We start from the raw sequence: 23,537 nt of genomic DNA, 5'->3' as shown, positions 1-23,537 counted from the left end.
CAAGTATATTGTTCCAAGAACCTTATTATGTAGAATTGTCGTGTGCTTTGTCACCTTGTAAAATAGTCAGAATGAGCATATGTCAGCTGCAAGTCCCAAGTCTGGCCAAAGGAGGATTCCCCTTGTGTAGGGTGCAGCACGCAGGTGACTGGAGAGTTCCTGAAGCTTTGTGAGAGCAGGCCTGGGGTAGGGGATCAGTCTGTCCGAGTAAGCGGGAGCGGCTTTTGGGCAGATATGCTGTGCACTGCTTGGTGAGAAGTGTCGTGATACAGAACTTGTTGTTTGTATAGGGCTGTCATAAAATATGTCAAGACGTTACATTAAGGTATTATACTGAGAGTACTCTGATTTGAGACAGATTTGAGACATATGAAGCTGTTAGTGTGGGATACAAATACCCTAAAATACCCTGCCTCTCCAGAAAACTTAATAGTGCTGTCCTTATTCAAGTGCTGGAATTTTTGTCTATCCAGAACAAGGAAGATGGAATATACTAGCTCATAGAGTTGAAAACTAGATGCTGCTTTAACTGTGCCATATGTACTTGCTCCATTCTTAAATATGCTTGGGCAAGAGAGAAAGGTGGCTTAGGCCCAGCTGATCCTGGGCCTATCCATGTCTTGATGTTCCTTTTTTTGTCTTCTCCCCCTGCTCTCCTTGTCTCAGGTTCTGTATTGTAATTCAGAATTTGACCTGGTATTCAAGTGGCAACATGCAAAATAAGAGATCTGGAGTTTGACTCTTTTCTAGTCTTCCTCTCCCTTTTACTATTTTTCTTTAAAAAGAATAACTGTTAAATAGGCTTTGTAGAATACTAATTTATGTATTGAAGTGTTTAATAGGTTGGTTTGTGTGCATTTTCTAATTGAAATCCCAGAAGATACTCTGCTGACTAAACTGAAGCCTGGTGAGAAGTATTGAAGGAGTGAAAGTTTAGAAAACTTTCCCTGTAAAACAGGCATAGCTGATTAATGTGAGATTTTAAATTGCTGTTTAGTGGCATGTTTTTTCTTGGGTTTAATGGGTTAATGGATTTAGTGAAGTAATATACTTGTGTTCTCTAAAATAATTTTTTTAAGTGCATGGATAACTTCAAGATAAAGTGTGCAGAAAAAAATGTTTGGTTTTCAACCATTCTGTTTTAACACTAGCACTGATGGAGCTCTTGGAGTAAGTATCAGTGCCCCAGGAGGTGCTATTGCTTCTGTTCCAAACTGGACCCTGCGAGGAACACAACTCATGAATGGCACATCCATGTCTTCTCCCAATGCATGCGGAGGCATTGCGTTAGTATTGTCAGGTAATGTGCTACAATCTTCAATACAGATGCATAGTCTAAAAGAGATTAGATACTTTTTCCTCTTAAAAAAAAAATAATGCTGTAACTTTCAAATTTTTTGTTGTATCCAATAATAACCTTTTTTTTAATTTCAGGTCTCAAGGCTAATGATATTCATTACACTGTTCATTCTGTCAGAAGAGCTTTAGAAAATACTGCAGTAAAGGCTGAAAACATAGAAGTATTTGCACAAGGACATGGAATTATTCAGGTACTCACTAGCAAAAAACCCAAAATAATATACATAACTGCCAGTCCAAAACTAATCCACAAAAAAACCCAAACAGCTTTCTAGATGAGCTCACTCAGTTTGCTCCCATGCTACTTGATTCTCAGATCTGATTGAGGGAGAAGAAGGGAATGTAGTGGGAGGGGAGGAGGATTGAGATGGTTCTTTCAGTTGCAGCATGCAGTTATTGTAGAATAAATGTGCTAACTAGACACATTCTTAGACTGGTCAAAAAGGTATGTGGACATAAAAGTGGGATGTGGATTTTTATCACCCACATGTGGATTTGGATGCCTAAATTCTGTGCTAACGTTAAAAAATGTTCTTATGCTATTGTCAGAGAGAGCTGAACTTGGTTTGTGCAGTCAAAAGCTGGAACTGTAAGTTCTGGGCAGTGAAAATGCAGAGATACCCATGCTGGTTTACAAAGTAACACAGCTGCAGTTGTGCGATGACTTTGTTCTGGGCCTGCACTGAAAAGTCTTGAGTGTTCATTGTATCCTGTGCACTTCTAAGTAGCTTGGAAATCTGTGATGTGATCCTTTGTAGGATGAAGGCATAGTGTCCCTATGCATAAGCTTAGGTTCTTAAAGAGCTGCTGCTGGTTTTTGCCTGTAGTCACTCCCCTCCTAGCCAAATAGAGGTACTGAGATTTTGCTCTCATGCTTAAAGATGCTACATATTAAATGCTTAACCCTAAACTCGTGTTCTGGAGACGCTAGAACCCAGTAGGTAATGTCTGCTAAGCACATATGTAACACTGAGTTTAATACAGAAGAAAAAAATGTTGGTAGCCATATCAAAAAACATCACCCCGGAAAAATGAAATGCACCAGTCATATCTTATGACTCGGTAGTCTGTGATTTTAAAGCATGTGTTAAAACATGTGGTTAAAACTCTGATCTGGGAGACCGAGGCTGTTGTATGTCCACTTGCCTCAAAGGAGAGTGCCCTAATCTCTGCTGGTGAAGGTAGCTCACCGTGAAGTAGAAGAGAACATAAGATTTTTGGAGTCAGTAGAATAGAAAACAGGATAGAAGGGTGTCTTTTTAAAACGAAAAGGTGAACTTGTCATCAGAGTTTACTGTGACAGCTCATTTACTTAAATCCACGGCTGGATTTCATGACCCGATTCTCTTTTTGTATCAATATATAAAACTTACATGGGCATCCCATACTGCTTGTCTCTTTTCAACTGCTCAACTTCTGGTATTGTATAAAAGGTTTAAATGCTTAACTAGTGTTGCTCCACATATGAGAAAGGCACCTAAATTAGCATAGTAGGTCTGGGCCTTTGAAGTCCTTCTTATGTTTGAAGTCATCTGTGAGAACTTCTGGTATGCATCTTTTGATGGATTTGTAGCAGAGGACATTTGTCAATTTTGTTTGTTTGTTTCTGTTTAATGGTCTTGACTCTGCTCTGTGTGGCTGTTGCAGACTGAAAATGTTGCCTCATTTTCTTAGCTGAGTATTGTGTAAGGTGCAGTCAGGGTGTCTCAGGTGGCACATGAGTTGCTTCACTGTTTGTTGCTGTGCTTGCTGGACACTTCATACTGAAGATATTATGCCTAAATTACTATTAAGTTGAAATTTGGTAATTTAGAATGTGTTCTTTCGAACAGGTTGATAAAGCCTATGACTACCTCATTCAGAATTCATCATTAACAAGTAACATAGGCTTTACAGTTACTGTTGGCAGCAACCGTGGAATCTACCTCAGAGATCCTGCCCAGATAGCTGCACCTTCTGATCATGGGGTTGGCATAGAACCTGTCTTTCCTGAGAATACAGGTAGGAAAGAGCTTTTTTATGCGGGGGGGGGGGGGGGGGGGGCGGGCGGGCAGGCAGAAATAAAGTGTAATCTTTAAATAAAAAAGCTGTGATTAATGAGGAGTGATAGGACTCTGTACCGTGAAAGGAGTAAGTGCAACTCTAAATTTCATAGTAAATGAAGGCATGCAGCTAAAACCCATTTCCATTCTAACCTCAGACTTTTGACTGCAGCACTTACATGTTTTCGGGGAGTCTGTTGCTTCATGCTTCCTCTCACTGAAAAAAGGGATCTCTCTTTGTTCTGAAGAAACGTAAAATGAAGTTGTGGGGCTAGGGAAAAATACAGAAAAATAATCAAATATCCCTAATGTTTCATGAAATTATAGAACTTCAGGGGTTTTGTTGTAGATAACTCTTGTCAAAAATGATTACTGTTCTAAAGATGAAAGAACTTACCCAGAAATTAGTTTCTCAGTTATTTAAAGACTATAAATTCTACATTTGGACTTTATAGAAGTTTCCACAACCTGAGAAAAACCTTAGTTTAACAAACTAGACTTATATTCAGTGTCTAATAATGGATAAACATAAATATATCTAAAGACAATACTGGAACTGATACAGGTTTAGTTACTTACTAACAGGGTAAAAGTAACTTGTCTGAAACAAAATAAAGGTTTGACATCTTTTCTCCATAAACTGTTTTGCCCTGCTTTACTTGATTAAATACAAATTGGAACTTACTGAGAGACTGAATTAGATTGTATTAAAAAATGGTCCATGTGAGAGCTTGTTACTGATATTAATTCCTTTCCTAAAACCAGTGTTCCCCAGGAAGGTTGGCATGTGACAAAGGGTTGAGTTTATTTAGTGCAAGAACGGGTATGAATCAGGACAGGTTACTGACTCAGAAACTTGGTTGTTTGACAGGTTACATTGCAATCGGTGCTTTTTAAATTTACCATATGACATGGAGAAATAAAATAATCATACAATAGACTCTTCTGCAGGAAGCAAACAATCTGAAAACATCGTTAGACATTCGTAACGGATGACTGGCTGTAGCATGATGTTGTTTCCCTAGTACCTGTCAATTGTTATTGCTGTGCTGTGTCTGGTGTTTTCAAGACTGAGTTTGAGAAATTGGAGTAAGAGGTTAAGGGAGGCTAATCTGCTCAGTCTCTCTGTTGAAGTTCTCTTTGAGCTCTTATTGCTTCTCATGTACCTACAAGGGAGTTACATTGATAAGAGTGCTCTTTTCTCTACTTAACAAAGTTGTAATTAAATGTCTGAAAATTAAGCTAAGGTTAATTAGGACCAGGAAACGTGGAAATTTTTTTTCAAAGTGTCATTAATCTTTAGAGCAAGAGAAAGCTGGTTTTTAATCACTAAAACATTTCAGCTAGGGTTGGATGCTTTTCTGGAAGCTGTTCTTTAACCCATAGCTTTTTTGACATGGAAGCTAATTTGCAAAATCGGCTAAATTGACTGGTTGCAAAGGCAGACTAGATTAGCATAGTAATTTTTTAATAGACTATACCTCTTGCTTACGTTGCTGTATAATGTAATTTGGTAATTGGCATAACCTTCAGAATCAGTGCAATTGCTTTTTATTGTATTTCTCTGCATTAGGCAAGACTTTGTATCTATATAAGAAAGTTTATACCTGCTTCCAGACTATGTTGTGGGTAATTGAAGCATTGCTTACTAGCCTACCTTTGACTTTGTCAGGTTTGACTGTTTCGGGGGGGAAATTGGGTACAACCTTTATTTTACTGTACACTGCTGCTATTCTGTTTTTCTCAAGTTAAAAGAAACAATATGGAACACTGTCCTTTGTGGAGAATCTGACATCCAGGGGCCCTAAGGATTGGTTCCTATTACATTTTATTGATGTGTGTGTACATTTTAATGGCAAATACTGTGTTATAGTAGAATATGAGCACACGTTTCTGTTCTTGAACTGATTTTTAAATTTGTTTCTTGACAGAAAATACTGAAAGAATATCTCTCCAGCTTCATTTAGCTTTAACTTCAACTGCACCATGGGTCCAGTGTCCTAGTCATTTAGAGCTTATGAACCAGTGTCGACACATAAATATTCGTGTGGATCCACGTGGCCTGAGAGAAGGACTGCATTATACAGAGGTATTGAAGTATTGATGTTCTAAGGAAGATTGTGTGCCCTTTCCTTTTCATTTGGTCTCTGTCAACTTTTTACAGAAGTAATTTTTAAGGCAATAAAAGCTGTGTGCTGTACAGACCAGAAAATACTGCCACACTCCATTTCACTATACAGGTGGAATCCAGGGCTCAGAAGTAGTTATGCTATACAGTGTTGTATAGCACATGCCAATGGGACTTTGAGTATCTGTGTTTAAGAAATAAAAGCATATAGGAAATATAAACCAAATAAATAACCATTCATTAAGGTTTTTTCCTCTGGATATACTTTCACCTTTGACTATCTGGCTCAGTCCTGTATTATTATTGAGGATAGAGATTTGTGGTTTTATGAGGTCTTAAATATTTCTCTCTTTCTGTGGTGGCTTAAGGACTGGCCTAGCTTTTGTGATGTTGCTGTGCAGTCTTATATGGACCCAAGATTTTGCTTTACCTTGAGGTGTTGCTTGGGTACAGTGATGCAACCTATTTTCTTGTTTCCTCACCTCTACCCTATCCCATTTTGGAAGGTGAAGGAGAAAAATGCGTGGTAATGGCTGTGACAGCAGAAGCATTTTGCTGACTTTGAGTAGCTATGTTCAAATTTGGACAAATTTTAATACAAAAGCCATTAAATTTCTCATTTTCTCTCCCAACCATCCCCTTTCCTGCAAAAGAAACCCACCAGCAAAAAATATTTTTCAGCCCTCTCTGTCCTCATCCCAAACCTTATATTAACATTGAAATGTTTCCATTGCATTGTAGTTGATCATAATGGAGATGATACCAGCTTGCTTTGTAGAAGTGACTTCCTTAAGATGCTTAGAGTTACAAGTCTTCTACAGTACCACTGAGAATATTTTAGCAAAGTGATGATGCAACAGATTTTCAGAGATAGTGTTTAAAGCTTGACCATGAAAAGTGTGGTAAATCAAACTGTATTTTCTCAAACATAATCCTGGAAAATAAGGATTAAAATATTTTTAATACAAAAACCAAAATAGCTGAAATGAAATAATAAGGCTGTTTGGGACAAATTCTGAAACTAGGTTGAGCTTTTGATAAAGGGACTATCAAATGTGGGTTGAAATCTTGAAAACTTCTGGGGAAAGACTGAAATTAGCTAAGTGTGAAAACTAGTATTTTTTTTTTTCTTGGTGAATGTCGCTGTTTTACTGTTTCTAGGGTGACACTTGTCAAATGAAGATTATTTTTTTCTGCAGTGATAACTACAAAGATTCAAAATACTCTGCAACTAGTTTAAGTTTAACGTTGTCTTCTATAATTTCATTTTGACTAAAGATTTTAAGTGGCTGTATTTTACTTTCTTAGGTGTGTGGATATGATATAGCAATGCCTAATGCAGGCCCTCTGTTCAGAGTTCCAATAACTGTTGTTATACCAACAAGGTTAGTAAACCCAGTTTTTATGTGCTTTTTTCTAAGTTTAGTTTTGTTTTCTGTACCCACTTTACTTGTCAACCACCCACTTTAGTTAACCACCTTCTTTCTCTGGGAGTTCTTGAACTCACTACTAACATTGATAAGGGAGCAGAGATCTGAAGAGATTCTCGGAGCAGACTTATACACCAGTGGCTTTTTTGTAGTTTTGGTACCGGCAGCCAGAAGGCAAGTGTGTTCTGGTGGGCTTAGCCACAGTGGCAGCAGCTTCCTGGTCCATCAGAATACAGATGACTTCTGGATTGTTGACCAAAGAATCAATCAGTATACTCGTAGATGTCAGTCAACTGCAGTTTGGGGTTTGGTTGGGTTTTTTTCATTTCTAACTGGTGGACTAGAGTACATAAAGGCGGGGACATTATTTGACAGGTGAATGTTGGGATAAGTTTCCATCATGACTTTAATGCAGCGAATTTAGAGGGTTAGTATTGTGCCCTTCATTGGTTTAAACATATGAATTCAGTGATGTTGATAAGGAAGGCGAGTGTCTTATTAAACCTATTCAGTGGACAATCTGCCCTGGGGAAGAAAAAGTAACTTTTCTCTAACTCATTCATAGGAATATTACTTCTTACATACCTTAACTCACTTTAGTGGAAAGTCACTCAGCCAGGAAGAGCAGATCCACTGAAATCTAGGATTCTTTGATACTTTTATTTAAGCACAGTAACTTCAGGGAGGCGGGGAGGGTGTCTACATAATGTGGTGGAGCTGATGTTTTAAATCTTTTACATACGTTGTGCTGTCAGTTTCTGTACTAGTGTGGATTAAAATAAGTGGTGCTAAGGACTAAATAGCCTCATTGTATGCTTTTTATTTGAGAGTATTTTTGCATTTAAAAAAAACTTAAAAAAAGGAGGCTTCACAGCTTGTTTTATTACTGTTTGTGTTTTCTTTTTGACATACAGAGTAGATGAATCATCAAGCTATGATGTGACATATACAGATGTTCATTTTAAACCTGGTCAAATCCGAAGGCACTTCATTGATGTTCCACAGGGAGCTACATGGGCTGGTAAGGAAAATGACCACATTAATTAAATAAAAAAAATCACATCTGTCAGACTTGACAAAGTTGTTTTGAAATCATTTCGAGTTCTGCCTGAACAAGAACTGAAGGATTTGACCCAGGAATATGTAAAATGTTTATTGGATTTAAGCTCTTAGAAGAGTGGGTTTTGAGTTATCTCATGGTTTCTGGTATAGTAGAATCCTGATTCTCAGTCTTCTAGAAAGCAGCAAATACAGTCTGAAGTGATTGCCCATAACGGGAGGATTACCCCAAGCTTGTGGAGAAGTATTACTGTCTGAGGTTTGCCTAGTTTTCAAGGTATATGGATGTAGTGTTGAAAGATGTCTTAACTGAAGAAAATGTGATTTTCATAATAGGCAAGTAGCTCATAATTCTCCAAGGCGGGAAGAAAAGGTTTTTCTCCTCGTCTTCCTGTGTGGGATTACTAATTAATAATCCTTTCAAGGATCTTTCATTTAGACTGAACTTAGTGATAAGACTCTTAATTTGGAGTTCAGCAGCAGTCTGTCCTGTACAGATTATACATCTGTAGTATCTGATTAATTTTCACCATTTAGGTGAGTCATGTTTCTCTTAACTGATCTCTGAATTTAGCTAGCTTTCCTTAATCTGAAAGAGTCTTTGTAAATAACTGATATATAAGCATTATTCACATATGGAGCCACTTGGGGTACTGCATAATTTCTTAAATTACTTGTGAAACTAGTGGTTTTTTGCTGAATCGCTGCTTTCCTTCTAAAATTCTTGTCTTTCCAAACTAAACTTAATTTTTTTCTTTAATCTAGAAGTGACAGTATGTTCATGTTCAGCTGATGTGACGGCCAAGTTTGTGCTTCATGCTGTTCAGCTGGTGAAACAAAAAGCCTATAGAAGTCATGAGTTCTACAAATTTTCATCCTTACCAGAAAAAGGATCAGTGACTGAAGCATTTCCTGTCTTAGTAAGTTACCTTAGGGTGGCATGGGGCAAGAGAGAGAAAGTGCAGTATCAGTGCAGTATAACATAACTCATTCTGGACTTTTTTTTTCCCTAAGAAAAACCCCAAACCCAAGAAATCATAGGTTTTTTACAGTAGTGAATGCATCTGGTTGTCAGTTTTGAAAAGATGTCCAATAGCTTGCTAGTGATTCTTAATTATTTGGTAATGCCCTTATAATGCATATTAATCTCTTTAATTTGTTGGTACTTGTTTATATAAACCAGTTTGTTTCCCTTTAAAATAGGGGCTATGATTTGTTCGATAGATGTAATTCAGCATATTTTGCCTTTAGTGCTTGATGTGGTAATCTGGGACATCTTGATGTTGAAGTCAGGTGATAACTGACTGGCTTACATTCATACTGCTTAGATACAGCAGGCTTAGCTTGAATAATGCTAGCTCAGGAGTCCAAAACAGAACCACCGAGTGAGCTAACAGGTCAGGGCTGTGGATGATAAAGAGTTCAGTTCTCAAGCTGGTCCCCTGCCTTGCTTAATTTATTTGTATAGCTCTAAAGCCTAAGAGTGGTTATGATTTCTGTGCTATTCAGTCCCTTACACTCTGTGAAAAGGCCAGGTGGGGGACCCTAAGCTAAGTTTGTCCCACTGACACATTGTGAATTTTAGCATGTTAGTTAAAAAAAAAAAAAAAAAAAAAAAAAAAACAAACCAAAACGAAAAACAAAACCAAAAAAAAATCCCGAAACCTCCCAAGCTTCATGTCGTCTTAAAAGGCAGAGGATGGGATCTCTTTTTCTGATACACTTTTTCTAGGGCACACATATTAAACTCATCTATGAACTAACCTGTCTGCCTAATTTGAAGGATAGGAAAGGAAGATGTAATATTTAAAAGCTGTACCTTTCTCTGGAGGGTATACCCCTGGCACCTTAGTTTTGATGTGGTCATCAGTCATCCTATTCTGGAGCTTTCTTGTGTTTTCTGGACCAAGTATAATGTCTTATTTGGTACTGTACAAACCTATACAACTGCAGTAAACTGGACATAACAGGGTCTTTTTTGAGCTATACTCCATTTTTTTTGTCTTGGGATGAGGGAGGCTGGGTTGAATAGAAGGCGAAAATGGGATCTTGAGTCTAACTTTGTGCTTTTGTTATCCAGGCTGGAAAAACCATTGAATTTTGTGTTGCTCGGTGGTGGGCAAGCCTTAGTGATGTTAGCATTAATTACACAATTTCTTTCCATGGTGTACTTTGTGCTACTCCTCAGCTAAACATGGTAAGTTTTCCAGAGTGTTTATTTAGAATTATTCTGAAGTCCTGCGGTATCTCAGAATAAAAAAAGTTTTTATTCGTTCTTGCCTGTATTTAGAAAGACTAAAAGTACCTTTATACATGAGATGTTCATGTTTTCTCTTATAAATAGGTAAACAGGAGTTCAGTCCCACAGAAATGCCCATTACCATTATTTATGATTTTTTTCCTGTCTTTTCATTATAAATCAGTAGGGGGGAAAAATAGACAGGAAGAAAAACCCCAACAAACAAAAATCCCAAACCCAGCACCAATAGAAAGGACATACTAAAAGGCTGAAATTGTAACTATACTTACACTAGCAAGTGTTTGTATGAATAAAATTTGCTGGGACCACAGTTCTTGAACTTGAATATCTAGACTACCATTGCTAATAGACAGTACTCTGAATACCATTTTCAGAATAAACTATCATTAAAATTTCTGTTCAGTGTTTTATTGAGATGTGCTGATTGGCTTGAGATTCATCATTTAGGGCAGTTGAAGGCACAGTGGATGGGTAGTGTAGCGATTCCTAAGGCCCCGTGATACTAAAGGATTGAAAAAGTTCCTAAAAACATTAGCATGATAATATTGACTTGCTCCTCTGTTCTTTGCTGTGCTGTGCAGTCTGGCTTGGCTTGACTTTGCCTCCCTCAGGAGAGGGCTCTTTTTGAGAGCTGAGATGGCAATACCTACATGAAACAGCACCATGCTAATTTATCCTGGCTCCTCGCTTTTTTTTCAGCTAAGGGCCAGAGCAAATTATAGCTGTCCCATGGGTGAATTTGGATGTATTCAGGCCCTAAGAGCTGAATAAACTGGTCAAAAAAGAGCAGGTGTGTTGTGCTAAGGTACCAGATCTTGAACAAGTAAAGCAGAAAAGAGCGAGCTGGTGGTGGTGGTGGTGGTGTGCACAGCAGCTTCCCCCACAACAGCAGGATTACATCGACTGAATAAATGTGGAGTTAAAAATAAAAATACAAACAGTTCTGCCCTTCCTTCTTGAGCACCTGTAACTTTCATAAAATAAATTTTGATAGTGCTGATATGCTGGTGGTTTTGTCATGGGATGCTGCTAGGAAAAAAGTTTTCAGATTATTTTGCCCATCTCTAGCCTATGTATGTAGTATTGGTTTTTTCGCAAAGTTAAACTATTCTGTAATAATAATCCTAAGAAGCACCATAAAATAGTTGTTTTAAGATTCTAGATAAATAATACTTGTATTTATTGAATTATGTATTCAGAGGAAATTGTCACAAATGCACAAACAAAACCCAGCTCTGCCCAAAGTGTGACTTGTACAGTTCTGTACCAAGTACTTAAATTAAGGGGCGTGGGGGGAATAGAAATTAGACTTTAGTTCCAATTGCTAAAGTTTTGCAAGTGCCAGTATATCTGCTGTTCTAAAATAAAGATAAGTTTGTGGCACTTTCAAACTTGCACAGTGTTATTTCTTATAGTATAGATAAATACAGCCTGCGTTGTATTTTTGAGGGATGTATCAGATGGTCCACCTCTGGCATTATAAGTGCACAGAAGCCTAATTGTTATATAATCTTTCTTTAGCATGCTTCAGAAGGCATCGTACGATTTGATGTTCAGTCCCTGTTGAAGTATGAAGATATTGCTCCATGCATAAATCTGAAAAGCTGGGTTCAAACACTCAGGTAGAGTTTCTGGGGAACTGTATTGGGAAAATGAGAAAACTATTCATATGTAGTTAAAACAGTAGCAAGTTAACAGTGAAATTTAGGATAACAACAATATTCTTGTCAAATTTTAAGTAGGTTTGGAAGCATCAATTAATAAAATTTCTCAGCATTTTCTTTTTTGGTTCCTTTTAACTTTGACAAAATTTGAGAATTATGTTGACTTTTTTCCGTACAAATAATTTTCTTTAAGCTAATTTAAAAAAAAAAAAAATTTACAAAAATATTCCATTGCTTCCGAAGGAGACACTTAGAAGTAAAAGGCACTTGAATATCTAAAGAAACAATTTGTAGAGTTATTTGAGTTATTTGGTGCTCCTGTTTGTTTTTTGGGTTTTTTTAAGCAGCTGCTTCAGATACTGCCCAGTTTTGACCTGGGAAGACTGTCTTCTCTCTCTTGCTTTATTGGAAACGTTTTTGTAGGACCTGCTGTAGAATTTTGCATGGAAAGTTGTGTTTATCTTGTTGTCAGTTTGACACATGCTGATTTGGAGGAAAAGCTTTGGAAAATTCCTAACCAGTGCAGTAGTTACTAAAGTTGGTCAGTGCAGGAGGAAAAAGAAATGCCATACAGTTTAAGCAGTATTTTTAAGACCTGGGCCAGACAATTTCACAGTGGTCAGTAATCCAAAGTTTTCCATTATTTGGGCCTCTCAGTGTTGACCTTGGACTCTGTCTGGGGCTTTTGGATACTTGTAACTGGAATTGAGGTTGCTAGGAGTTTGTTGTTTAATGAACATGCCACCTAATACTAGGTTCAGAAATACCCAATTTGATATGCCTTAAGTGAGGAAATAAAACAATCCCCTAATGTATCTTTGCCTCATTCTTGGTTTGTAAAATGGAGATGCTCTTATCTCCTTGTAGTATTTGAGACACTCATCTGACAGCAAATGAACTGCAGTTAAGTAAACTAATGAGAAATATATATGTATTTAAATTAAGGCATGAATAGTGTCCCTTGAATGAAATAATGAGTCATAACACAGAAGAAAAAAAGTGCTGAATGGCTTGTCATTCAGTCTCTTGAGTTTCAAATGCTTGGAGGCAGGGTGAGTATTAGGGAGGCATATCATGTGTGGTGTTACTCAGTTCTTAAGTCTTCTGTCAGCAGTCTCTCTGGTGTCTGCCAGACTAGGAAACCTGGGTTAAATGAACCTGTGGTCTGACCCAGCACAGATATTTTATTGGGTGACTAGTCTGTACTCTTGGCAATGAAAAAGCTGACAATCTTATAGAAAAACTTGGATCATGTAAAGGTTGTCAGAATGAATGAATGAAATGTGAACTTAAATGATGCCAGGCCACCATCATTCTGCTATTCTTTATTTCCGAAAATCTGATTTTCCTATATAATTATTTAGCCTATATTCTTTGATGCTTAAGGTCTAAAGTGTTTGTGCTGCTCTGAACAATAGCTTATGCTAACTGTATCTGAGTTAACATACACTCCAGAGGCAGTGTATGTTAACATTCTTCTGTGTTACTACTATGATTTCTGTAAGGCCTCTTACAGATTCTTTTCTGATATTAGCTTCTATAACAAACAGTTATCAACTATTTATTCTGTTCTGTAATTACTGTGCCATTAATCTTTCAATCTATGAATAAAAGTGCTGATTACAGCATGGATACTAGAGATGTACAGTAACCTGATTTTTCTTCCTAATCTTGAAACCTGTTGGGTTCCCCCCCGGCCACCCTTTTTTTTAATGGCCTTTAATTTTGATCATTTAGACATGCTTGCTAAGTTCTGTTGTCTTTTTCCTTTGGCAGTGTCTGTAATGTCACTAAACCTTGTTTTCAAACTGACATTCATTTTAACTGAGGAATTTATGCTGCCTGGATAGTTATAATATTTTCAGAGATGTTGTTGCATGTGCTGAATTCAGTTGTACTTCAGAATATGCTTCTGCTTAAGCAAGACAAATTTTGATAGAGGATATGTGTTTAAGAGCATCTTCTGTTGTTTTTTGTTGTTTAACTGCAGACCAGTGAGTGCAAAAATAAAACCTTTGGGCTCCAGAGATATTTTACCAAATAATCGTCAACTATATGAAATGATTTTGACCTATAACTTCCATCAGGTAAGGGTTATGGGTGGTTGTTTTTTTAAAAGTTGTTAATAAATACAGCATGTTTTCTAAAACCAGTAACTAGCATTCTGTCAGAAATGAGGTTTAGATTCATGCTCTAGACTCTCTACAGTCAAAATTCTGATTTGGTTCTCTTTAGGAGCTACTGTTGCTTGAAATGGGCTTTACTTCAGGTATCCTTTTGAATATGTGTGTAAGGACTGTACTTGTTTTATTCAATACTGGATTAAATGTTTTGACCTTTCTTTTAATAGCCTAAGAGTGGGGAAGTAACTCCAAGCTGTCCACTTCTTTGTGAATTGTTGTACGAATCTGAATTTGATAGTCAACTTTGGATTATTTTTGACCAGAACAAAAGGCAAATGGGTTCAGGAGATGCCTATCCGCACCAGGTACAGAGTAATATATTTATTTTGCCTTCTGTTTTCTGCACAGTGTGAAAATTTACATTCTTTTTCACCTTCCAGGCCTGCTGTTAGCTCCTAACATTTCCTGATGCATAGGTATAATGGTTTTGTATCTTCACAAGAAGACAGGTTCAGCAATGATACATTTGTATGAAAAAAAGTAATGACAAGTTTGTTTCCATGAAATAGAACACTATGATTTTTTTTTTTCTCTTCCAAGGAAGGAGAAAGAGTTATGGTGTGGTTTATTTCTATAACAAGCTGTTAACTTGTGATTTTGACTGGTGCTTCTCAAGAAGTGAATTCAAGTTCTTGTCTTTATATTTGGGTTTTTTACAAAGGTGATACCTTGAACTTTTCTATTTAAGATGGAAAGGATCCATTATTTTTTTCTGTAGTCTGACTTGTCTGCTGATAGATCAGAGGCTTCTGTATCCATGAAGGTTGTCTTCTGTGCTGTTCATGTCTTCAAACAGCCTTTTAAATGCTACAGCTCGGTTTACTTCCTGTTGCTGTCTTTCAGAAGGAGTTTGTTGGGTTTTTTTTGCACAAGACTTGTAGATACTGTACCCTCTCTGGGAATCTATTTCTGCTGGAACAGACTGTGTGTCTGGATTGGGGGGGGGGGGGGGTTGAATTAAAAAAAAAAAAGAAGAAAAAAAGCATAAGGGAAACATCTTCCATAGTTTTGGGGTTTTAAACTATTTTTTACTAATTTAAAATCACAGTTGAACTTCAATGTAATGTTTATTTTGATAAATTGATCATTCTGGAAGTGTACAGAAGATCAACTTTAAAGCATGTCTTTTGAATCTTAGAAATGAATTTCAGAAATTGCATTATTTAAACTTCTGTTCCTTAACCTGCATTTTTAAGGTGCTATAAAATCTAAAAATCACCAAAGTAGTCCGTTACTTACAAGTGGTAGACCACCGTGATGTAAATCTCTGGTGTTGTGCATCATAGAACAATTCTAAAGCAATTCAAAATTATTTAATCCAGGAAGAAATACCAACAGGAAGCATGACTCCCTAACCCAGAAGAGGGAGATTCTGGGAGCAGGGTAGTTCTGAATTATTGTCCCTTTGTACTTATGGCTGCCTCTTGTACTATAGCAGCACCAGGAATGAAACTCAGCATGCTACTGTTCAAAATGTCCACATGGTGCCCTTTTAGGTTGATAGAAATGGAAGAATAATTTCAAAACTAAGAATTTGAGAGTCTGGTTTTTTTGTTTTGGGGTTTTTTGGGGGGGTGGTTTTTATTTGTGGGAGTAAGGGGTTTAATAAATGGAGATGTTATCTGCATATTCCTAACTGAATGTATAAAAAGCTCAGGGCAAACAGTCTGTCAGCTCTTTAAACCGCAGCCTTAAATCTCACAGGAATACTGGGTCCTTCAGTGTGAAAGCTGGCACAATCTTGGAGACCATAGAAGATAATCCTGTGATTAAACCACAGAGCACCCAGAGTTACATAGTAAACTGAAAGTGTATCAAGGCAAATCTGCTAGAGGTTTTGAACTGAAAGGTTAGCAAGAATTCTGATTATTATTTGAGCAGTTAATACAGTGCTACAATAAGAACAAATAATGTCAGCCTATATTGTGGTCTGAAAACTTTTTTTTTTTCGGTCAATCCAAAATGTGTTTTGGCTGCTATCAAGTGTTGCAAGCACTCTGTTTTCAGGAGATTCCAAAACTAAGCAATATAGCATATTTTAAATGGCTAGAGCTATATGGATCAAGAAGGACATGACAGTGTTATTTCTGGGTTTCTTTGTGAATGCCGAAGTATTTAATCTTGACATTTACAAGAACTTCTTTCTTTCAGTATTCTGTGAAACTGGAAAAAGGAGATTACACTATTCGGTTACAAATTCGTCACGAACAGAACAGTGAGCTGGATCGCATCAAAGACCTTCCATTTATTGTTTCTCACAGGTTGTCTAGTACCTTGAGCTTAGATATTTATGAAAACCATAGCCTTGCTCTCTTAGGGAAGAAGAAATCCAACAGTTTGACATTACCACCAAAACACAGTCAGCCATTCTTTGTTACATCTCTGCCTGATGACAAGTAAGTTATTGAAGTCCTGTTTTTCTCATCTACATCTAACCAGCTGCCTCTGCACCTAACTAAAATGATACTTTGATAGTGTCTACCTGTTTAGGCTTGGTAATTCCTCTTGTGTTGCTCTTTCGCTGTTTGGGTTCTGTATTGTAGTCCCCATGGAACATTAATGAACCTTGTTTTAATGCTGAACTTTCTTTCTTTGAATAGAATACCTAAAGGAGCAGGACCAGGATGTTATCTTGCAGGAGCTCTTACATTGTCTAAAACAGAACTTGGAAAGAAAGCTGTGAGTATTTGAAATGGATGACGGCTTCTTTTCCTGAAACTTTTGAAGCGAGTAAATGGCATGCCAGGAAGTGCTGTATTTCATGACTTTAGTACTTTAAAGAGCACTAGGTTTAGTAACATAACACGTTTTAGAAGCAGTTGTTTCATTATAAAGTCAGAGTAACTTCTAAGTAGTTCTATTTTTATTTTCATCTTATAATTTCAAATTTAATCACAATTTCTAAATTTTGAATTCAAATTTTTTCACTCTGAACCCTTGTATTTCTAGAAGCAACTGCTTTTTTGTTGGTGTGGAGCCTTTAAAAGTGATTTTGTGTAATTGCCTAGCTTAGTATAATTTTTGAATGAAAAAATATGTGCATTTATATTGTTTTGTGCATGTGGGTTCTGTAATAAACAGCTATACTCTTCCTTGCATGCATACAATTTTCAGCAAAAATATGTGCTTTCTTAACACCTACATTTTACTGTTACAACATAATAGGAATTTGCTGACTCAAATGCATAAGCAGATATTCTTACATGCTGCACACTGATGTTGTCAACCACTAATACGACTGTATGCTCCAACAGAATGATGTAAGGTCTCTGTATGTGATGCTACAAAAAAGCTGTAGGGGGGGTTTTGCTTATGCAGCATCCTGTAAAAGCTGGTTTCTAACTGGTATGAATCTGTAGTGAAACAGTGATTATAGTAACCAGATCACTCTTGTGTGTATCTGGTGTGAAGGTATTTAGAAGATTCACTTAGCTATTTTTAAATAGATGGCAAAGCTGAGAATAAATTTGAATCAGTCCTGGTGATTGTTAGTATTTAGAGGTAGGTCATCTATGTCCATATATCACTGGATGTGGCTGAACAACATGTATAAAACTAGAATATGTTTTCATAGAATGTAAGTTTCTGTAAGTAGGTGGGCACATACCTTTAGATCTTGTTGAATAGAAAAGTTTAGTTCATTCGGTCTGATTTGGTTGTAGGTAGTACTTTGGGGGCAGATTGCATGTAACTGTAGGTTAGATAATGACTGTTGGGAGAATTTATCAATGAGGGAAAAACCCAGTCACTAAGAACTCTAAAATACTTAGCTTTATATTTCTTTGTGATTCCTGCAAGGTTCAAGTATACTTTTATGAAATCCACAGTAAATCCTTTACAGTAGTGTAGTACAGTTTTCCTAACTTGCATTCTGCACTTCTTTGAACTATTGGTTTTAATTCTTGTCTTATCTTACTTTAAAACCAGACTAAGTGGTTATATACAGTGATTTCTGGGAAGGGAAGTAGGAGGTAGGTAGGTATTGCCTGTCAAATGTCATGTGATGAAGAATACTTAAGAGCTTACACAGAGAAAAATTCTAGCTGAGGTGTGTCTCATGTCATAGTCTAAGGCCTTACTGTTATGGTCATATTTCACTGGAAAAAGCATGATATCAAATAACATCAGATACTTTCTGCTGCCTTTAGTGAACGTTGGTATGTACCAGGAGACAAAAAAGGAGGACTAGGTAGCAAAGTTGTCTCTAGGTCAGCAAGTAGATTCAATGTGAGGGAAAATGTTATCTGATTTCTGTATATTTATTGTGAAATAGAACAATGCCACTAAACAGTCAAAATCTAAAATCTACACTTTTGAGGTTGAATTTCTGTAATTTATTAATTTAAGCTAAGTGGTTAACAACACTTGCTTGTCTTACAGGAATAATGGACTGTATACACAATAATGCATTGTTTTATTAATTTTTAAAACCTGAAAGAGCATGCTTTAAGAGCATGTTTGATCATAGATGTGACTCTCTAGAAGTTTAAAAATCTGTAGGTTGAAAGTATAACCATAATTGTACAGAGAAGGTGTCTCCATCCTGTGTGGTGTGTGCATGTTTTCTTACAGTATGTTATTCTAACTCCCAGGGGCAGTCTGCAGCAAAGCGACAAGGAAAATTTAAAAAGGTACTGAATGTTAGTTTTTGAAAAAGATATACTTAAGTCTTTTTGCATATGACTTAAAGAATTTGTCTACCAGTATTGGTTTTTAATTTGTCTCCCTCATCTACCTTCTTAGTCCGGAGTTATTTACTTCAGCATCTTAAGTATGTCTACTGGTAGAATTGACAAAACACTACTGTAATACAAAGCTGAGAGGCACGTGAGCATCTGGATACTTCTGCAATAAGTGCTGTAAAAATGCATGTGGTGATTAGTGGTCTGTAATTTTTGTTTTTATGAAATACTTGGGAATCTTCAGTGTCTGTGGTCAAGATTTTCTGTGGCAAGTGTTTCTGCCTATTCTATTCTGTCTGCACATTGAGACCTGAATACGAACCTAACACTTTGATGCAGAATTGAATATTTAGCTTTATACCAAGCCTACTAAATTGAGAGCTGGCTTCATTATGATTTTAAAAAAAGTATTGCAGCAAGAAGTTTTTTCATAGGAGGGACAGACTTGATATAAAAGTCTCTCAATTCATGATTCTACTCAAATTTAATATAACGCATTATAGGCTAAAGCTTATACAGTGGTGTAGCAGGTAGTAGAATTTACAGAAAGAATTTTGGAGCATGTATAAGATATTTCGCGTAGGGAGTGAATGACTTTTAACATAGCAGTGTTTAATATTGTGCTTTCTCATATTTTTACATTAGTTAATACAATATTCTGCCAGCAGTCAGAGACTGAAACAGTCTTTATAAAAAAAAAAAAAACAAAACTATTTTAATAGGCTACCTTTATAAGGCTACTGGCTTTTTTTCTTGTTTTGTTCTTAAGTTGTAAGGCTATTTACATTCTTCTGTTTTCAAGGTACTGTGTTCTGGAGTGACGTGCAAATTAGTCAGGATTCTTGTTAGAAATAAGGCATGAGAATTATGAATAGCACATTTTATTGCTGTAATCTGTTATTTTGTTAACAGTGAGCTGGCAACTGAGCCTGCTAACTTAGTCTGGTCTTGGTATAATAACTATGTGGGAATGTGATTAGGCTTTACAGGAAGGATTTTAATGTGCGTTGCTGCAATTTTATTTTCATACTGCATCTGAAAATTATGCACATCACTTTTAGAAAGGATTTAAAATCCCATGTGAATGTGCGGCTTCCTGATGAATAGGGTATAAAATATTCACTAAGTGAATCTCTAACAAGGGAGTTAACTCTAATTGTCATTTAATTTGCATAACAATCTATTAAACAGATCCAAGAGGTTGCTTGTTCTGGTTTTTTAATTTTGTTTTTAGAACGGAGATTTGTGTTCAGATCTGAGCAGTATACCCACCTAAGCCAAAATAAAAACTGTTGTTCTTGATACTTCCACCTACTGTTCATCAGAGACATTAGTGTACTAGCAGCAAATAAAACAGTCTTTCAGAGCATTGATCCATAAGACCTCCATTAATTAATATCTTTTTCTAAGAATGCAACTCTGAGGGCTTCCTAGTTTACAAGTTTTGAATATTTACCCTGTCCTGTCATAAGTTTAACATGCAGTTAAGATGTTTTCCAGCATGGAAAACATGTTCATGTATTTCTTTTGTGACGCAGTCAGTCAAAAAGGTATGTGTAGATTCTTCATATTTTTCACAGACAAGTCTAGGCCCTCTTGTAGGATGAGGAGTGTTAATTTACATAGGAGAGATGTTCCAGTCCATCATCTTTGTGGACCTTCACTGGACTCTCTCCAATATGTCCATGTTTCTCTTGTACTGGGAAGCCCAGAACTGGACACAGTACTCCAGGTGTGGCCTCACCAGTGCAGATCAGAGAAGAATCATCTCTCTCAACCTGCTGGTAGTGTGTCTAATGCAGCCCAGGATACCACTGGCCCTCTTTGCTGCAAGGGCACATTGCTGGCTTATGTTCAAGCTGGTGTCCACGAGGACCCCCAGGTCCTTTCCAGCCAAGCTGCTGTGCCTGGAGTTGTTCTTCTCCAGGTGCAAGACCTTGCAGTTCTGCTTGCTGAACTTCATGAGGTTCCTGTCTGCCTGTTCCTCCAGCATGTCGAGGTCCCTCTGGTTGGCAGCATGACCCTCTGGCATATCAGCCACTCCTCCCAGTTTGGTGTCATCAGCAAACTTGCTGAGGGTGCACTCTGCCCCATCACCCAGGTCATTCATGAGGATGTTGAACAGGATTCGATCCAGTATTGACCTCTGGGGTACACCAGTAGTTACTGGCCTCCAACTGTGTGCCACTGATCACCACTCTCTGGGCCTGGCCATGCAGCAGGTTTCAATCCACCTGACTGCTCATCCAGCCCATACTTCGACAGCTTTTCTATTTTCCATGAAAGCAGTTTAAGGTTATGTCAGGAAATAACAGCCAAATTTTCCAAAGAAGATAGTTAATTCTTTTATAACTGGACAAAAATGTCAATGGGTTCTTTCCACAGAATACGTAGGTGTCTTTGTTTTACTAGACGCATATAGCAGAATTACATGCCTGCTCAAAGAGCTATTCTAGGGAACTTAATTTTATCTTAAAAAAAACCCAAACAAAACCCAAAACAACCTTGGGCATAGGTATTACTTAATGTCTTCCTGTCTTCAGGAAGAAAAAAATAAATCCTTTCTCTCCGATTACTGAACCTGTGATATGTAGGAAGTCCAGAGTTCAGTGATGTTTTTCCTTTGAACTGATCCCCACTGAAGTAGAGAGTGCCCTACTGTCATGGCTTGGGAAGCTGATGTACCCTTTGAAGTGCCCTTGGTCTCTAATGGGGAGGCACGTGCTAAACAACTGGGAAAAACAAATTGGTTCTAGGTACCTTTCTTCTTTCACAACCTAACTTTTGTAATGCAGGTACAATCTGATTTTTTTTTCCCATTGTCTCCAAGTTTTGTCCTCAACATAGAATGAAAACAGATTATTGACTTTTTCTAGTCTGTTAGAATAAATTTTTTGTTGTTTTACATAATGCAGCTTTTGAACAGCAACATGTAACAAGGGATAGAAGATTGCTGTAAGAATGAGCAACACTGCACAAATTGTATGCATCTGAAAGTAGATACAAATTCCATATGCACATTCAACTCTGTGTGTATGCAGATGTGCATTTGATTTATTAAATGGAAAATGAGACCTGCGATGTGTTCCTTCAAGGAGCTTTTTCCTGTGGTTAGTTATGCTGTGAACGCTTTAAAGTACAAATAACAGTAGTTCGTATGTCTTTTCCACATAAAGTACCAGAAGTTGAATCACTGGACAGAAATCTAAATTTAAGTCTGTAAACAACATTAAGTTAACTGCTAATTAAGCTCTTAAAAGGAGGTGACTGTTTTGAGGGCATTGTGCTTGTTTATGTATGCAGTTTGTAGTTCTAGTAAACTCACTGAGGCTTATCAAACTGTGCACAGAGTACGCTGACCAAAGTGCGTGTCCTATACACTTCCAAAGTTTTTATTACTGCTTTATTTTTTTAGAGGATAAACAAAGGGCAACTTTCTCATTAATTTGAAAGTTTCCTTAAAGTCATTTTTTCAACAGATAACATGCTCGCTCACTGCCTTTCTCCGTCTATAGCTGTATATCTTTTTATAGGTATATATCGAATCAAATCTAGTACGCTACTCTAGCAGTTCTGTTGCTGTGTAACAAGAGTGAAATATGAATAAGAAAACAGGTTAAAGCACTGAATTGTGAAGAGTCGCCTTTCTTCACCTTAATCTCTAATGATGAATGTTTCTATAGTGGCAATGACAGTGTCAGTCTGGGATCTTCTAGTATCTAGGGGGTTGCCAAGTTTTCTGCATGATGCTAGTGTTTACAGACAGAATAGGGACGAGAAAGAAGCCTTCAGTCCATATTATGGTCTTGTGATAGTTTAGTTAAATATGAGATAAGCACCTAAACCTTATTTATCCCATGGAATAAGTTTGATGTCTGTAGAGAAGAGAGTGCCTCTCTGTAAGCTCTTTTGAAAAAGGGAGGGTGCCTAGGTCTGAAGCTCATTGTTTTCCTTTCAGTGGTCACAGCTTGTAATGCTTACAGAAACTCATGAGACCAAAAGCACGTAGCTGAGAGAATGGGGAGATGATGTTTTACTGTTGATGGTTTAGCTACATAGAATTAGTCTCTTAAATGAAAGTGTTCATCCACAGAAGTGGGATCTTGTTAATCTAATTACTCTTGGTTTGAAACTTAAACCAGAGTAGTAGAGCCTTCTCATATAGACAAGGCTTGAGAATGCAGAGGCCATTTAGGTACATAACTCCAAACATATGTTGCCACTTAAGATCAAAGAAGACTTTCAAGAAGGAAATCCTGAAATATTAGAAGAATATTTCTAGGAAGGCAGGTTTATTTCTTAGGAAAGTATTAGTCTCAGCAGAGGATGTCTTTTAAAACACACTGTAAACTACTGATTCAGATTTTTGTACTGAACTAACTTCTTAGGAATCTTAAAATGTTTGGTTTGCTTTTAATGAACTACGTTGTTGCTGTCTACCATTCTAATTACCTTAGCCAGCCCCATACCGTGTTCCTGACTTCCGTATCCTCCACTACATGTGCTTGGCTCCATGGCCCGTTTTGTCATGCTCTGGCCTGGGTCTTGCTGAAGTCTTATTTAGGTGTAGTGCCTGGTCATGTGCTTCATATTTGACATGCATGTGTGCAGGATGGTTCCTGTGACAGCTACACTTTAATGTAGACTGGAAAAATTTTTTTAAGGGAATATTGATGTCACTTTCTCTTACCAGTATTGTTTTCAGTAACCCATAGCAAGCTGCTGGTCTG

The 23,537-nt window shown here is 37.2% G+C and overlaps 1 protein-coding gene across 5 annotated transcripts in view; it reads left to right on the top strand.

The window, feature by feature from the left end:
• The window catches only part of TPP2 (tripeptidyl peptidase 2), a 53,528-nt gene that overhangs the window by 16,885 nt on the left and 13,106 nt on the right, over positions 1 to 23,537 (top strand). For 4 of the 5 annotated variants that reach the window (XR_012652902.1, XR_012652903.1, XR_012652904.1 and 1 more), the window contains exons 11-24: positions 1,152 to 1,300; positions 1,435 to 1,550; positions 3,192 to 3,360; positions 5,333 to 5,490; positions 6,838 to 6,914; positions 7,874 to 7,980; positions 8,784 to 8,938; positions 10,099 to 10,215; positions 11,800 to 11,900; positions 13,933 to 14,029; positions 14,293 to 14,430; positions 16,277 to 16,521; positions 16,726 to 16,804; positions 18,718 to 18,756. Coding sequence is in view for 2 of the 5 variants with exons in the window: in XM_075045894.1 (XP_074901995.1) it covers positions 1,152 to 1,300; positions 1,435 to 1,550; positions 3,192 to 3,360; positions 5,333 to 5,490; positions 6,838 to 6,914; positions 7,874 to 7,980; positions 8,784 to 8,938; positions 10,099 to 10,215; positions 11,800 to 11,900; positions 13,933 to 14,029; positions 14,293 to 14,430; positions 16,277 to 16,521; positions 16,726 to 16,804; positions 18,718 to 18,756 (1,747 nt within the window). In the remaining 3 variants the exon portion in view is untranslated. The remainder of the gene's footprint in view (positions 1 to 1,151; positions 1,301 to 1,434; positions 1,551 to 3,191; positions 3,361 to 5,332; positions 5,491 to 6,837; positions 6,915 to 7,873; positions 7,981 to 8,783; positions 8,939 to 10,098; positions 10,216 to 11,799; positions 11,901 to 13,932; positions 14,030 to 14,292; positions 14,431 to 16,276; positions 16,522 to 16,725; positions 16,805 to 18,717; positions 18,757 to 23,537) is intronic. The other variant, XM_075045895.1, reaches the window with a different exon arrangement.

Source organism: Buteo buteo, chromosome 14 (assembly GCF_964188355.1).
Source record: "Buteo buteo chromosome 14, bButBut1.hap1.1, whole genome shotgun sequence".
NCBI lineage: Eukaryota > Metazoa > Chordata > Aves > Accipitriformes > Accipitridae > Buteo > Buteo buteo.
This window is presented reverse-complemented; position numbering and strand designations above follow the sequence as displayed.